General features: G+C 48.3%; 1 protein-coding gene across 13 annotated transcripts in view; it reads right to left on the bottom strand.

Annotated features, from left to right (window-relative positions):
• LOC124005506 (roundabout homolog 2-like) overlaps positions 1-17,382 on the bottom strand; it is an 832,377-nt gene that overhangs the window by 80,839 nt on the left and 734,156 nt on the right. For all 13 annotated transcript variants that reach the window (XM_046314843.1, XM_046314840.1, XM_046314832.1 and 10 more), the window contains 3 exons: positions 11,241-11,472; positions 2,741-2,865; positions 2,423-2,594 (listed from right to left, as the gene is read on the bottom strand). In XM_046314843.1, the coding sequence (XP_046170799.1) occupies positions 2,423-2,594; positions 2,741-2,865; positions 11,241-11,472 (529 nt within the window). The remainder of the gene's footprint in view (positions 1-2,422; positions 2,595-2,740; positions 2,866-11,240; positions 11,473-17,382) is intronic.

The raw sequence follows: 17,382 nt of genomic DNA on the forward strand, positions 1-17,382 counted from the left end.
ATAACAGACCTACACCACAGCCTGGCTACACATCAAAATAACAGACCTACACCACAGCCTGGCTACACATCAAAATAACAGACCTACACCACAGCCTGGCTACACATCAAAATAACAGACCTACACCACAGCCTGGCTACATATCAAAATAACAGACGTATGATTTAAATACAATCAGTATGACTGATCACTCATGTCACATGCTCTCTAATTGTAAATACTTTTGCTCCAATCAGTGGTAATATTGATAATTTAAATAGGCATTCTTTATTCCCTGCCTGGTGGCCATGTTAATTGGAGTGATGTCCCCCCCCCCCAAAAAAAAATACTATGTCCTTCAAAAACTAAATGGACTTTTCTGTAATTATGATGAGTAGTCAATGAGACACTTTTACATTCCTCAATCATTTATGTGATAATGCCCTCCAGGCCGGTGTTTGGAGGATATATTGGCACAGGTGTTGTTAAGCCCCAAACACCGGCTTCTAGGGCATTATCATTTTTATATAACGGGTTGCCAACATATTCAAATAATGATTGACATATTCTCATGAAACATTTTATTTTGATACATTTATTCATACTATTTCATCTTTCCATAAGAAATAATCCCGATACAAATCTAGGGTTGCTAACCAAGTCGGCTGGTTGTTCGTTCTATCGGTTTGGTTGCCAGAGACGTGACCCAGTCGTTAAGTATTTTCGTTCTGTATCTACAGTATGGACGTGACCCAGTCGTTAAGTATTTTCGTTCTGTATCTACAGTATGGACGTGACCCAGTCGTTAAGTATTTTCGTTCTGTATCTACAGTATGGACGTGACCCAGTCCTTAAGTATTTTCGTTCTGTATCTACAGTATGGACGTGACAGTATGGACGTGACCCAGTCGTTAAGTATTTTCGTTCTGTATCTACAGTATGGACGTGACCCAGTCCAGTCCTTACAGTATTTTTGTTCTGTATCTACAGTATGGACGTGACCCAGTCCTTAAGTATTTTCGTTCTGTATCTACAGTATGGACGTGACCCAGTCGTTATTTTCGTTCTGTATTTTCGTTCTGTATCTACAGTATGGACGTGACCCAGTCCTTAAGTATTTTCGTTCTGTATCTACAGTATGGACGTGACCCAGTCCTTAAGTATTTTCGTTCTGTATCTACAGTATGGACGTGACCCAGTCGTTAAGTATTTTCGTTCTGTATCTACAGTATGGACGTGACCCAGTCCTTAAGTATTTTTGTTCTGTATCTACAGTATGGACGTGACCCAGTCCTTAAGTATTTTCGTTCTGTATCTACAGTATGGACGTGACCCAGTCGTTAAGTATTTTCGTTCTGTATCTACAGTATGGACGTGACCCAGTCCTTAAGTATTTTTGTTCTGTATCTACAGTATGGACGTGACCCAGTCCTTAAGTATTTTTGTTCTGTATCTACAGTATGGACGTGACCCAGTCGTTAAGTATTTTCGTTCTGTATCTACAGTATTTTCCTTAAGTATTTTTGTTCTGTATCTACAGTATGGACGTGACCCAGTCCTTAAGTATTTTCGTTCTGTATCTACAGTATGGACGTGACCCAGTCGTTAAGTATTTTCGTTCTGTATCTACAGTATGGACGTGACCCAGTCATTAAGTATTTTCGTTCTGTATCTACAGTATGGACGTGACCCAGTCGTTAAGTATTTTTGTTCTGTATCTACAGTATGGACGTGACCCAGTCGTTAAATATTTTGCAACAAGATTAGGTTTTGGCAACTAGATGGCAGCAGTGTATAAGCAAAGTTTCCCACGGATCCAATGAACCATTGCATTACTGTTCAAAATGTTGTATCAAGTCTGCCAAAATATGCCAAATTGGTTTATTGATACATTTTCAAGTACATAATTGTGCACTCTCCTCAAACAATAGCATGTAATTATTTCACTGTAATAGCATCTTTAAATTGGACAGCGCAGTTAGAATAACAAGATTTGAAGCTTTCTGCCCATATAAGACATGTCTATGTCCAGGGAAATGTTATTGTTCCTTTCAACGTCATGCTGATCACATAAGCACACATTAGCTCAAACGTCCCACAGGGGGTCACCGGTCCGGTAGAAGATTCAAATCTCAGCTTTTGAAAACTAAATGTTCGTCTAAAAGAAATGTGAGATAATGTCTAGATTATTTTTTATAGAGATCAAGTTCATAAATTGCCTGGCTTGGCTGATGAGACAGTGGATTGCGCAGTCAGATGGAACAGAGTAAATAAGCATTTTACCGTCTTACATTTAGCCGGTGGTAACTTGTGGAATAGACACCGTCTGGAATGCAGTTTTAACGAATCAGCATTTAGGATTAGACCCACCCATTGTATAATCTACCATGACGCCCCCTTTCGTGTGTTTCCCTTCCCATTCCACTCCCCCTGGGTCTCTTACCAATGACAATAGGTTGAGGTTCACTCTTGACCCCCACCCCTGCACTGGTGCTGGCAGCCACCTTCACCCGATACAGCACCCCCACTTGAAGCCCCCCCACGACCACCGACCGGATGGCTGCATCAACTGTCTTGTTCACGTGGAAGCGTGTCTCATTCCCTAGGCACCAGATCTGAGTAAAGGAAGAGAGAAAGAGGAAGAGAGAGCATAACATCCTGTCACAGTGGTGTCAGGTAGAGTATTATATTGATTCTGATGGCCTCTCAGTAAGCCAGAGTCATCAGGTTACATCCAGTCTATCTTCTCACAGTAACCTGCCTTGTACTCCTGGATGATGCCATTCTGGTGTTCTGGAGGAGGGGGGTCCCAGGAGATGCTGATGGAGGTGCTGTTCTGGTTGCCCACCGTCAGGACTGTAACCTGCAGGGGAGGGGCACTGGGAGCTGGGGTTCAGGGGAGGCAGATGTGGGGCGGAGAAAACAATAGATGGTCAGGGAAGAGGAAGAGGGGGAGAGCATTCCATTCTCCATCACACACACAACCTCACAAACACGCACACATGCACACACACACATCATCTTTATTGTGAGGAGTGTGTGTAGTTGTTAGCAGGTGGAAGACACAGGTGCTGTGGGGAGAGCAGCAGCTCATTAGAAGGGGATTTACATGGAGAACAGGGAGGTTTGACACGGCTTTCTTTAACATTTCACTATGATTAAATATCCCAGGCCTGCCTGTGCCTGCTTCAACACAGAGGGATTTACACACAGAATACTGCTATTGATTTTCAGAGTAACACCCAGGCAGTCAGTCAAGCACCCTCAGTCAAGCTAAGACTCCTTCATTGACTCAGCCAGGGTGACATGTGGGTCAACAGGCTTATAGGAGGAGCCTTACAGCAGTGCAGCCATACATGAGGAACATTTGAAGAAATGTATTTTGAGGAGAATTGAAACATGGGGCTAGGTAAACATATTGACTGGTTTCATCGCTCAGCCAGGTGGAACTAAAGCCAGTGGGGTTAAGAGCAGGGGGGAGGCTCTAAAGTGAGGCACAGCTCTATAGATGAGATGAGTCCACAGCAGACACCAGCTCCTGAGAGACAGAGCCCACAGCAGACATCAGCTCCTGAGAGACAGAGACCAAAGCAGACACCAGCTCCTGAGAGACAGAGCCCACAGCAGACACCAGCCTGTGAGAGACCAGAGCCCACAGCAGACACCAGCCCATGAGAGACAGAGTCCACAGCAGACACCAGCCCCTGAGAGACAGAGACCAGAGCACACAGCAGACACCAGCCCGTGAGAGACAGAGACCAGAGCCCACAGCAGACACCAGCCCATGAGAGACACAGACCAAAGCCCACAGCAGACACCAGCCCATGAGAGACAGAGCCCACAGCAGACACCAGCCCTTGGGAGACAGAGACCAAAGCCCACAGCAGACACCAGCCCATGAGAGACAGAGACCAGAGCCCACAGCAGACACCAGCCCATGAGAGACAGAGACCAAAGCCCACAGCAGACACCAGCCCATGAGAGACAGAGACCAAAGCCCACAGCAGACACCAGCCCATGAGAGACAGAGACCAAAGCCCACAGCAGACACCAGCCCATGAGAGACAGAGCCCACAGCAGACACCAGCCTCGGGTTTCAGTACTCACATCACTGTCATTTCATAGAGATTCTACTCCGGCTGACGACCGAGTGCCGGCCAAATGAATACATAACAATGAAGTAAACTGAAAATAACATTAAAAAAATAAATAAAAATCTCCTTTCTGTCTCGACTGGCAGGGCAGCCACACCACAACAGAATGCTGACAGGTCATTTACTCTGTGGCTGCCTCTCTCTCACCTCCTCCAGCTAGCCCCCACTCTAAAACAGCATTTACTCTGTGCCTCTCTCTCACCTCCCCCAGCTAGCCCCCACTCTAAAACAGCATTTACTCTGTGCCTCTCTCTCACCTCCCCCAGCTAGCCCCCACTCTAAAACAGCATTTACTCTGTGCCTCTCTCTCACCTCCCCCAGCTAGCCCCCACTCTAAAACAGCATTTACTCTGTGCCTCTCTCTCACCTCCCCCAGCTAGCCCCACTCTAAAACAGCATTTACTCTGTGCCTCTCTCTCACCTCCTCCAGCTAGCCCCCACTCTAAAACAGCATTTACTCTGTGCCTCTCTCTCACCTCCCCCTGCTAGCCCCCACTCTAAAACAGCATTTACTCTGTGCCTCTCTCTCACCTCCCCCAGCTAGCCCCCACTCTAAAACAGCATTTACTCTGTGCCTCTCTCTCACCTCCTCCAGCTAGCCCCCACTCTAAAACAGCATTTACTCTGTGCCTCTCTCTCACCTCCCCCTGCTAGCCCCCACTCTAAAACAGCATTTACTCTGTGCCTCTCTCTCACCTCCCCCAGCTAGCCCCCACTCTAAAACAGCATTTACTCTGTGCCTCTCTCTCACCTCCTCCAGCTAGCCCCCACTCTAAAACAGCATTTACTCTGTGCCTCTCTCTCACCTCCCCCTGCTAGCCCCCACTCTAAAACAGCATTTACTCTGTGCCTCTCTCTCACCTCCCCCAGCTAGCCCCCACTCTAAAACAGCATTTACTCTGTGCCTCTCTCTCACCTCCTCCAGCTAGCCCCCACTCTAAAACAGCATTTACTCTGTGCCTCTCTCTCACCTCCCCCTGCTAGCCCCCACTCTAAAACAGCATTTACTCTGTGCCTCTCTCTCACCTCCCCCAGCTAGCCCCCACTCTAAAACAGCATTTACTCTGTGCCTCTCTCTCACCTCCTCCAGCTAGCCCCCACTCTAAAACAGCATTTACTCTGTGCCTCTCTCTCACCTCCCCCAGCTAGCCCCCACTCTAAAACAGGATGTGTCAAGCTACCGACCTACTGCAGTCATACTGCTACACTGAACACCAAAACACCAAGTGAGGACCAGGCATGGAGGAAGAAGACAAATGGCTCCAATACCGGACACCATGTTAGAAATCCACCACCAGCCCATCTCCCATCATGCTTAGAGGCCTCCGCCGCCCTCCGCAGCTGTGTTAGATTACACAGAGGTGACAGAACGCAACATCGCAGCGCAGAAGCCATCAGGGACAATGTCGTTCAAAGTTAATGTTATGAATGATTTAGCAGCTTATTATTATGCATATTTGCGCTAAACAATCCACATTTTTCATTAGGAGCAGTGCTGGCTGCTGTAATAGAGCCATTAGCCCATTGATGTATGGCTGGCAGGAATGTGACCTGCTGTCTCCACACGTACGTTACACACACACACACACACACACACACACACACACACACACACACACACACACACACACACACACACACACACACACACACACACACACACACACACACACACACACACACACACACACACACACACACACACACACACACACACACACACACACACACACACACACACACACACACACATACTAGAGCACAAACTACAGCACACACTACAGCACACATCCCTCCCATTCTAAGCAGTAGAGTGCTAATCTAAGCCTCAGAGCCATTTAGATAAGCAGCAACTCATTTTCTATGCTGGGAACAGGCAGGCAGCAGGAGGTAGATACTGTTGGCCTCCTGCCCCCACTGACTACTGGTTCAACTCTCCCCCAGAACCAGGCAGGCTGGCTGGGTTGTTTAACATACTAGATGGCCTCTCTGGTCCCTTCTGAGGCAATCTGTCAGTGGACTTCATATCACTGGAATGTGTTCAAGAGTGTGTTCTATTCATAGAATGTGTTCTATTTATCATCCCCTTGGCTTGACTGTCTGCCTCCACTCTCCCCTCTCCAGATGGATCAGATAGAAGAAGAAATGGAACATAAAGGTTGACTCTCTCCTCTCCAGATGGACCAGAGAGAAGAAGAAATGGAACATAAAGGTTGACTCTCCCCTCTCCAGATGGACCAGAGAGAAGAAGAAATGGAACATAAAGGTTGACTCTCCCCTCTGCAGATGGACCAGAGAGAAGAAGATAATGGAACATAAAGGTTGACTCTCCCCTCTCCAGATGGACCAGAGAGAAGAAGAAAGATAAAAGGGAACAAAAGTAGTAGCAAAGTGAAAGATATACAGTATGGTAGAGTCATGGAGTGGTGAGTGGAACATAATAATGTTAGTTAATAATCACTCTGCAAAACCATGGCCTCACAGTGTCTGTCCCATGGCCTCACAGTGTCTGTCCCATGGCCTCACAGTGTCTGTCCCATGGCCTCACAGTGTCTGTCCCATGGCCTAACAGTGTCTGTCGAAAATGGCCTCACAGTGTCTGTCCCATGGCCTCACAGTGTAGAGCCCATGGCCTCACAGTGTCTGTCCCATGGCCTCTTAATGTCTGTCCCATGGCCTCACAGTGTCTGTCCCATGGCCTCACAGTGTCTGTCCCATGGCCTCACAGTGTCTGTCCCATGGCCTCACAGTGTCTGTCCCATGGCCTCACAGTGTCTGTCCCATGGCCTCACAGTGTCTGTCCCATGGCCTCACAGTGTCTGTCCCATGGCCTCACAGTGTCTGTCCCATGGCCTCACAGTGTCTGTCCCATGGCCGCACAGTGTCTGTCCCATGGCCTCTTAGTGTCTGTCCCATGGCCTCACAGTGTCTGTCCCATGGCCTCACAGTGTCTGTCCCATGGCCTCACAGTGTCTGTCCCATGGCCTCACAGTGTCTGTCCCATGGCCTCACAGTGTCTGTCCCATGGCCTCACAGTGTCTGTCCCATGGCCTCACAGTGTCTGTCCCATGGCCTCACAGTGTCTGTCCCATGGCCTCACAGTGTCTGTCCCATGGCCTCACAGTGTCTGTCCCATGGCCTCACAGTGTCTGTCCCATGGCCGCACAGTGTCTGTCCCATGGCCGCACAGTGTCTGTCCCATGGCCTCTTAGTGTCTGTCCCATGGCCGCACAGTGTCTGTCCCATGGCCTCTTAGTGTCTGTCCCATGGCCTCACAGTGTCTGTCCCATGGCCTCACAGTGTCTGTCCCATGGCCTCATAGTGTCTGTCCCATGGCCTCACAGTGTCTGTCCCATGGCCTCACAGTGTCTGTCCCATGGCCTCACAGTGTCTGTCCCATGGCCTCACAGTGTCTGTCCCATGGCCTCACAGTGTCTGGCCCATGGCCTCACAGTGTCTGTCCCATGGCCTCTTAGTGTCTGTCCCATGGCCTCACAGTGTCTGTCCCATGGCCTCACAGTGTCTGTCCCATGGCCTCTTAGTGTCTGTCCCATGGCCTCACAGTGTCTGTCCCATGGCCTCACAGTGTCTGTCCCATGGCCTCACAGTGTCTGTCCCATGGCCTCACAGTGTCTGTCCCATGGCCTCACAGTGTCTGTCCCATGGCCTCACAGTGTCTGTCCCATGGCCTCTTAGTGTCTGTCCCATGGCCTCAGTGTCTGTCCCATGGCCTCACAGTGTCTGTCCCATGGCCTCACAGTGTCTGTCCCATGGCCTCACAGTGTCTGTCCCATGGCCTCACAGTGTCTGTCCCATGGCCTCTTAGTGTCTGTCCCATGGCCTCACAGTGTCTGTCCCATGGCCTGCACAGTGTCTGTCCCATGGCCTCACAGTGTCTGTCCCATGGCCTCACAGTGTCTGTCCCATGGCCTCACAGTGTCTGTCCCATGGCCTCACAGTGTCTGTCCCATGGCCTCACAGTGTCTGTCCCATGGCCTCACAGTGTCTGTCCCATGGCCTCTTAGTGTCTGTCCCATGGCCCAGTGTCTGTCCCATGGCATCACAGTGCCTGTCCCATGGCCTCACAGTGTCTGTCCCATGGCCTCACAGTGTCTGTCCAGTGTCTGTCCCATGGTCTCACAGTGTCTGTCCCATGGCCTCTTAGTGTCTGTCCCATGGCCTCACAGTGTCTGTCCCATGGCCTCTTAGTGTCTGTCCCATGGCCACACAGTGTCTGTCCCATGGCCTCACAGTGTCTGTCCCATGGCCTCACAGTGTCTGTCCCATGGCCTCACAGTGTCTGTCCCATGGCCTCACAGTGTCTGTCCCATGGCCTCTTAGTGTCTGTCCCATGGCCTCAGTGTCAGTGTCTGTCCCATGGCCGCACAGTGTCTGTCCCATGGCCTCACAGTGTCTGTCCCATGGCCGCACAGTGTCTGTCCCATGGCCTCACAGTGTCTGTCCCATGTCCGCACAGTGTCTGTCCCATGGCCTCACAGTGTCTGTCCCATGGCCTCACAGTGTCTGTCCCATGGCCTCACAGTGTCTGTCCCATGGCCTCACAGTGTCTGTTCCATGGCCTCACAGTGTCTGTCCCATGGCCTCACAGTGTCTGTCCCATGGTCGCATAGTGTCTGTCCCATGGCCTCACAGTGTCTGTCCCATGGCCTCACAGTGTCTGTCCCATGGCCTCATAGTGTCTGTCCCATGGCCTCACAGTGTCTGTCCCATGGCCTCTTAGTGTCTGTCCCATGGCCGCACAGTGTCTGTCCCATGGCCTCACAGTGTCTGTCCCATGGCCTCAGAGTGTCTGTCCCATGGCCTCACAGTGTCTGTCCCATGGCCTCAGAGTGTCTGTCCCATGGCCTGACAGTGTCTGTCCCATGGCCTCTAGTGTCTGTCCCATGGCCGCACAGTGGTCCCATGGCCTCACAGTGTCTGTCCCATGGCCTCACAGTGGTCCCATGGCCTCACAGTGTCTGTCCCATGGCCTCAGAGTGTCTGTCCCATGGCCTCACAGTGTCTGTCCCATGTCTGAACAGTGTCTGTCCCATGGCCGGACAGTGTCTGTCCCTGGCCTCACAATGGTGTGTAGGGAAAGGAAGGAAGGTGTGAATGTGTGTGTGTGTGTGTGTGTGTGTGTGTGTGTGTGTGTGTGTTGTGTGTGTGTGTGTGTGGTGTGGTGTGTGTGTGTGTGTGTGAATTGGAGTGTGTGTGGAGGTGAGATGAGGAAGTACATAGCGCTGCAGCCCTGTCTCCTGGTCACAGGTGACAGGGCCCCTCCACTGAGGGAATAAATGGGCCTGTCACAGCAGCCAGATCTGAACGCTCTCCTCTCTGCCCAGAACTGAATATGGTTGTATAGGGAAAGGAAGGAAGCCCTGGAAATGGAGGTATAGGGAAAGGAAGGAAGGCCTGGAAATGGAGGTATAGGGAAAGGAAGGAAGGCCTGGAAATGGAGGTATAGGGAAAGGAAGGAAGGCCTGAATATAGAGGTATAGGGAAAGGAAGGCCTGAATATGGAGGTATAGGGAAAGGAAGGAAGGCCTGAATATGGAGGTATAGGGAAAGGAAGGAAGGCCTGGAATTGGAGGTATAGGGAAAGTAAGGAAGGCCTGAATATGGAGGTATAGGGAAAGGAAGGAAGGCCTGAATATAGAGGTATAGGGAAAGAAAGGAAGGCCTGAATATGGAGGTATAGGGAAAGGAAGGCCTGGAAATGGAGGTATAGGGAAAGGAAGGAAGGCCTGAATATAGAGGTATAGGGAAAGGAAGGCCTGAATATGGAGGTATTAGGGAACGGAAGGAAGCCCTGGAATTGGAGGTATAGGGAAAGGAAGGGAGGGGGACATGGTGGAGTATAGGGTTTGAAGGTCTGGAAATGTTTGTCTACCCTACTAGGGGAAAGGAAGGAAGGCATGTACATATAGAAGGTCCATAGGGAAAGCATGGAAGAACTGTCAATATGTAACAGCATGTACATAGGGAAAGGAATGTAACAGCATGTACATATAGAACTGGTATAGGGAAAGCATGAAGGATAGATCTGGAAATGTAACAGCATGTACAGGGAAAGGAACTGTCCAGGGGTACACAGCATGGAGTATAGAACTGTTTGTTGGTCTGTACATGTTTGTCTGTCCCTACTAACAGCATTCACACATGAATCAATAGTACAGCATGTACAGCTATAGAACTGTCCATATGTAACAGCATGTACAGCTATAGAACTGTCAATATGTAACAGCATGTACAGCTACGGAACTGTCCATATGTAACAGCATGTACAGCTATAGAACTGTCCGTATGTAACAGCATGTACAGCTATAGATCTGCACATATGTAACAGCATGTACAGCTATAGAACTGTCCATATGTAACAGCATGTACAGCTATAGAACTGTCCATATGTAACAGCATGTACAGCTATAGAACTGTCCATATGTAACAGCATGTACAGCTATAGAACTGTCAATATGTAACAGCATGTACAGCTATAGAACTGTCCATATGTAACAGCATGTACAGCTATAGAACTGTCCGTATGTAACAGCATGTACAGCTATAGAACTGTCCATATGTAACAGCATGTACAGCTGTCCATATCATCTGTCTTTCCCCATTATAACAGGTCATGACGTGAAACCCAGATCTACTCCATTAGAAGTGGGAAGGTATTGAGGATCCCGCAGGTCTGTGTGTGTGTGTGTGTGTGGGTGTGTGTGTGTGTGTGTGTGTGTGTGGGTGCGTGTATCAGTGTGAAGCATGTCTCTCTCTGGCCCTGTCATGTCCTGTCAGAGTCAGGCTGCGGGCGACAGCTCCGCCTCCCAGCAGGAAGTGAGCGAGCGCTGGGTCCAATCATATCTCAGCTCATGGTTGCAGGGAGATGGATGAGAAGTGGGCTAACAGAAACACCACCAATCATAAACAATCAAGCAGAAAGTTCAGGAAACTACACAGTGGCAGGCAGGAACACAGACACACACTATCCCCACAATGTCACAGCAGGAGACAGTTATTGTGAGCGACATTTAAGATATCATAACAATTGTGCGCCCTACAGGAAACATGTCAAACAGTCATCTCAAAACATGGTGATTTCTTTACCTTCCTCTGTGGTGCGAGCCGACCTGGACTCACTGTCCATGCCCTGGAACTCATTGAAGTAGGGCCGGACCTTGATCTCATAGACAATGCCTTTCTTGAGGTTGGAGAGGACCACACTGCGCTCAGAGGGGACCTTCACATCCTGGGTCTGCCAGGGTCCTGGGGAAAACATGCCAGATGTCTGCCTGTACAGAACTCTGTATCCCTGGATGAACTGAGACTGACGGTCCACCTGGGACAAAGACATGGGGAGAAGAGGGGTTAGCTTCACTCCCCTGTACAGGGTTCCTAGGAAATAAAACACATCTTCTCTTCAGACAGGACAGAGTTAAGAGGAAATAGATAAGGATCATGGCCATAGGTGTGCAGCACAGTACTCAGACACCAGAGTACATGAAACAATGTTGTTCAACAGATGTACGGTTTGGCCGGGGTAGGCCATCATTGTAAATAAGAATTTGTCCTTAAAACCTCTTAAGGATCGGACCCTTTTTTTCTTCCAATTTTCGCATAAAATAACATATCCAAATCTAAAGGCCATACTGTAGTTTTCCAGCCCAGGCACAATTTAGATTTTGACCACTAGATGGCAGCAGTGTATGTGCAACGTTTTAGACTGATCCAATGAACCATTGCATTTCTGTTCAAGATTTTGTATCAATACTGCCCAAATGTTCCTAATTGGTTTATTAATTGCTTTTAAAGTTCATAACTGTGCACTCTCCTCAAACAATAGCATGATATTATTTCACTGTAATAGATAGTGTAAATTGGACAGTGCAGTTAGATTAAGAAGCTTTCTGACCATATCAGATATGTCTGTGTCCTGGGAAATGTTCTTGTTACTTACAATCTCATGCTAATCAAATTAGCCTACGTTAGCTCAACCGCCCCGAGGGGGACCCACCAATCCTGAGGTTAAGTGACTTATAATAAAAAATGAAAAAATGATCCTCCCTCAGACTACACAGACCAACAAAGAATTAGAGAACAAATCACATTTTGATAAAGTCCCATATCTACTTGGTGAAATACCACAACGTGTCATCACAGCAGCAAGATTTGTGACCTGTTGCCACAAGAAAAGGGCAAATAGTAACAACAAATTCAATCCATATTTATGTTTCCTTATTTTCCCTTTTGTACTTTAACTATTTTCACATAATATGACATTTGAAATGTCTGTATTCTTTTGGAACTTATGTGAGTGTAATGTTTACTGTTAATATTTGTTGTTGTTTATTTCACTTTTGTTTATTATCTATTTCATTTGCTTTGGCAATGTAAGCATACATTTCCCATGCCAATAAAGACCCTTAAATTGAAATTGAGCTGAGAGAGAGAGAGATGAGAAACACGGAATGACCTCCCTCTCTCTCGGCACACTGAGCACACAGCACCAAGGCCCTCCATACATAGGCTTTAAGGAGCACAGCTATAAAAGCCCTACATATGCACATCTCACTTGTATTGTAAATACCAACTAGTGAAACCTAAGGCAGGGTCCCACAAGGCCTAGGACAAACATGTGAGTGTGAAGTGATCAGCTGTTGACTGTCATCCAACCCAGGGGAACTCTGGGAGAAGAATACACACCTGGGACAATGTAGACAAATCTGTACAATTGAGGTGACAGACAGAGAGCCCAGAGGTGTGATAGTGCTCTCCCAGTCGATAAGGGTCCTTGGTTCTAAACTTGGGCCCATTTAGCCAGAGAGAGAAAAGTTGAATTTATGCAGAGGAAGGGGGGCATAACTCACAGTAATGGCTTGTTAACAGTGGGAGAAGTGAACGGGCCTTTCAAGTGGGATATTAAGCAGCTGTTTCAGCCTGTGTAGCCGGAGTAAATCAGCACAATGGATTCTGGGCTAGCGTGGTGTGTAACTTTCATTAATGGAATGATTTGGGAGTATAAAAGCTCTTCCGAGGCCGCACTATGTTTACTGAATGGGCCCTGATTGATTAGGTGGCGGTGCTCTGTGTTGATTGTACACACACTCATAAAGAAATGCTTTAGTATTAAATTAGTCTGTTAGTCTGGGGGCAAGAACTTATTATTGGGGGTGGGAGGTCAATAAACATGTCACAGGGAAAAGTGCTAATGTGGTTCATTTAGAAATGAAAGCAGCCACCCCATGTCACCCAATGACATCCCCATGAATACCAGATATGGACTGATTTATAGTGAAGCAGAACATATCAACTGGGGCTAGTTAACGGAGGATGGAAGACCAACGAGGACATAAAGTCATCCTTCAGGAAGAAGAGAGTACATGTTTAAATGTCATGGTCTAATTGGGAGGTCTGACTGCAAGTTACTACTGCTGCATACCCTCAGACCATAAGTTACTACTGCTACAAACCCTCAGACTGTAAGTTACTACTGCTGCATACCCTCAGACTGTAAGTTACTACTGCTGCATACCCTCAGACCATTAGTTACTACTGCTGCATACCCTCAGACCATAAGTTACTACTGCTGCATACCAAGATGGCGTAGCAGTAACTCGTCCTGTCGTATCGTCTCTTTTTCGTTTTAGATATTTTAGATATTTTTTTCTTCGCATATCTTTAAAAACATTTTGCTAAACCTAAGCTTCCAAATACTCTTCTGCAACCCGCCAATGTAGCTACTTTTCCTAAAGGAGTTATATTTACTTCGAAACCGAAACCGGAACCCTTCAACTGAAGCTAGCCAGCTATGCTAGCGGACGTCAGCTAACCTTTAGCTTGGAAAGCTCTCGCCAGTTCGAACAACGCGACGCTAACCAGAGCATAACGGACCTATTTATTTTTTACCCCCCGAATTCCCACCACAAACGGAACATTCTTCAGCTGGATCTTCACAACTAGCTATCGAGCTAAACAGCAACCCTGTTTGATTACTCCTGGCTAGCGTTTCCACCCACGTAGCTTGAAGCTAGCCCGGCCAGAGCTCCTAGCATACTCCTGGGCTTCTATACCCGGATCCACAACCGGTCTATCGATGTCACCGCATGAAGAGGAATAAACAGACTCACCCCATCGCAACGTCCTCCAAAGGCTAACTCTCTAGCCCTCGCTATCTCCTTGCTTGCTAACTCGGCATGCTAACTGCTAGCTTGTTTAGCTTGTTTAGCCCAGGTCCGCTAACTACTACCTTGTTTACCCCGGCCTGCTAATCTGTTAGCTTGTTAGCACAGGCCTGCTAACCGTCTGCATCGCCGCGTCCCAAAAACACAGTGGCCCATATGTACTTTCTATCTCTTCCCGATTTTTAAAAATTTGTTTATACCTTCCGGAAACCTGCCTCACCCAATGTGATACGCAATCGCTGTTATCTTTATTTTTAGAACACACTCAAGAACCTCCAGAAGCTAACCAGCTAGCTACAAGCTATTTAGCTACCAGCTAGCTAGCTACAAGCTGTTTAGCTACCAGCTAGCTAGCTACAAGCTACTTAGTCATTGTTAGTTTTCTTAACCTGGATAACACTCGCCAGCTCAGCCCCCCTGCCCCATCCACCGCTGCCCCTGGACTCTGATCACTTGGCTACATAGCTGATGCACGCTGGACTGTCCATTAATCACGGTACTCCATTCTGCTTGTTTGTTTTATCTGTCGGCCCCGTTGCCTAGTCAATGCCATTTTACCTGCTGTTGTCATGCTAGCTGATTAGCTGTTGTCTCACCCACTGTTTTAGCCAGCTTTCCCAATTCAACACCTGTGATTACTGTATGCCTCGCTGTATGTCTCTCTCAAATGTCAATATGCCTTGTATACTGTTGCTCAGGTTAGTTATCATTGTTTTAGTTCACTATGGAGCCCCTAGTCCCACTCCTCATACCCCTGATACCTCCTTTGTCCCACCTCCAACATATGCGGTGACCTCACCCATTACAACCAGCATGTCCAGAGATAAAACCTCTCTCATCATCACCCAGTGCCTGGGCTTACCTCCGCCATACCCGCACCCCACCATACCCCTGTCTGCGCATTATGCCCTGAATATATTCTACCATGCCCAGAAACCTGCTCCTCTAATTCTCTGTCCCCAACGCTCTAGGCGACCAGTTTTGATAGCCCTTAACCGCACCCTCATACTACTCCTTCTCTGTTCCGCGGGTGATGTGGAGGTAAACCCAGGCCCTGCATGTCCCAAGGCACCCTCATTTGTTGACTTCTGTGATCGAAAAAGCCTTGGTTTCATGCATGTCAACATCAGAAGCCTCCTCCCTAAGTTTGTTTTACTCACTGCTTTAGCACACTCTGCTAACCCTGATGTCCTTGCCGTGTCTGAATCCTGGCTCAGGAAGGCCACCAAAAATTCAGAGATTTCCATACCCAACTATAACATCTTCCGTCAAGATAGAACTGCTAAAGGGGGAGGAGTTGCAGTCTACTGCAGAGATAGCCTGCAAAGTAATGTCATACTTTCCAGGTCCATACCCAAACAGTTCGAACTACTAATTCTGAAAATTACTCTCTCCAGAAATAAGTCTCTCACTGTTGCCGCCTGCTACCGACCCCCCTCAGCTCCCAGCTGTGCCCTGGACACCATTTGTGAATTGATTGCCCCCATCTAGCTTCAGAGTTTGTTCTGCTAGGTGACCTAAACTGGGATATGCTTAACACCCCGGCAGTCCTACAATCTAAGCTAGATGCCCTCAATCTCACACAAATCATCAAAGAACCCACCAGGTACAACCCTAACTCTGTAAGCAAGGGCACCTCATAGACGTCATCCTGACCAACTGGCCCTCCAAATACACCTCCGCTGTCATCAACCAGGATCTCAGCGACCACTGCCTCATTGCCTGTATCCGCTACGGTGCCGCAGTCAAACGACCACCCCTCATCACTGTCAAACGCTCCCTAAAACACTTCTGTGAGCAGGCCTTTCTAATCGACCTGGCCCGGGTATCCTGGAAGGACATTGACCTCATCCCGTCAGTTGAGGATGCCTGGTCATTCTTTAAGAGTAACTTCCTCACCATTTTAGATAAGCATGCTCCGTTCAAAAAATGCAGAACTAATAACAGATACAGCCCTTGGTTCACTCCAGACCTGACTGCCCGAGACCAGCACAAAAACATCCTGTGGCGGACTGCAATAGCATCGAACAGTCCCTGCGATATGCAACTATTCAGGGAAGGCAGGAACCAATACACGCAGTCAGTCAGGAAAGCTAAGGCCAGCTTCTTCAGGCAGAAGTTTGCATCCTGTAGCTCCAACTCCAAAAAGTTCTGGGACACTGTGAAGTCCATGGAGAACAAGAGCACCTCCTCCCAGCTGCCCACTGCACTGAGGCTAGGGAACACGGTCACCACTGACAAATCCATGATTATCGAAAACTTCAACAAGCATTTCTCAACGGCTGGCCATGCCTTCCGCCTGGCTACTCCTACCTCGGCCAACAGCTCAGGCCCCCCCGCAGCTCCTCGCCCAAGCCTCTACAGGTTCTCCTTTACCCAAATCCAGATAGCAGATGTTCTGAAAGAGCTGCAAAACCTGGACCCTTATAAATCAGCTGGGCTTGACAATCTGGACCCTCTATTTCTGAAACTATCCGCCGCCATTGTCGCAACCCCTATTACCAGCCTGTTCAACCTCTCTTTCATATCGTCTGAGATCCCCAAGGACTGGAAAGCTGCCGCAGTCATCCCCCTCTTCAAAGAGGGTGACACCCTGGACCCAAACTGTTACAGACCTATCCTGCCCTGCCTATCTAAGGTCTTCGAAAGCCAAGTCAACAAACAGGTCACTGACCATCTCGAATCCCACCGTACCTTCTCCGCTATGCAATCTGGTTTCCGAGCCGGTCACGGGTGCACCTCAGCCACACTCAAGGTACTAAACGACATCATAACCGCCATCAATAAAAGACAGTACTGTGCAGCCGTCTTCATCGACCTTGCCAAGGCTTTCGACTCTGTCAATCACCATATTCTTATCGGCAGACTCAGTAGCCTCGGTTTTTCGGATGACTGCCTTGCCTGGTTCACCAATTACTTTGCAGACAGAGTTCAGTGTGTCAAATCGGAGGGCATGTTGTCCGGTCCTCTGGCAGTCTCTATGGGGGTGCCACAGGGTTCAATTCTCGGGCCGACTCTTTTCTCTGTATATATCAATGATGTTGCTCTTGCTGCGGGCGATTCCCTGA

Source organism: Oncorhynchus gorbuscha, linkage group LG19, assembly GCF_021184085.1.
Source record: "Oncorhynchus gorbuscha isolate QuinsamMale2020 ecotype Even-year linkage group LG19, OgorEven_v1.0, whole genome shotgun sequence".
NCBI lineage: Eukaryota > Metazoa > Chordata > Actinopteri > Salmoniformes > Salmonidae > Oncorhynchus > Oncorhynchus gorbuscha.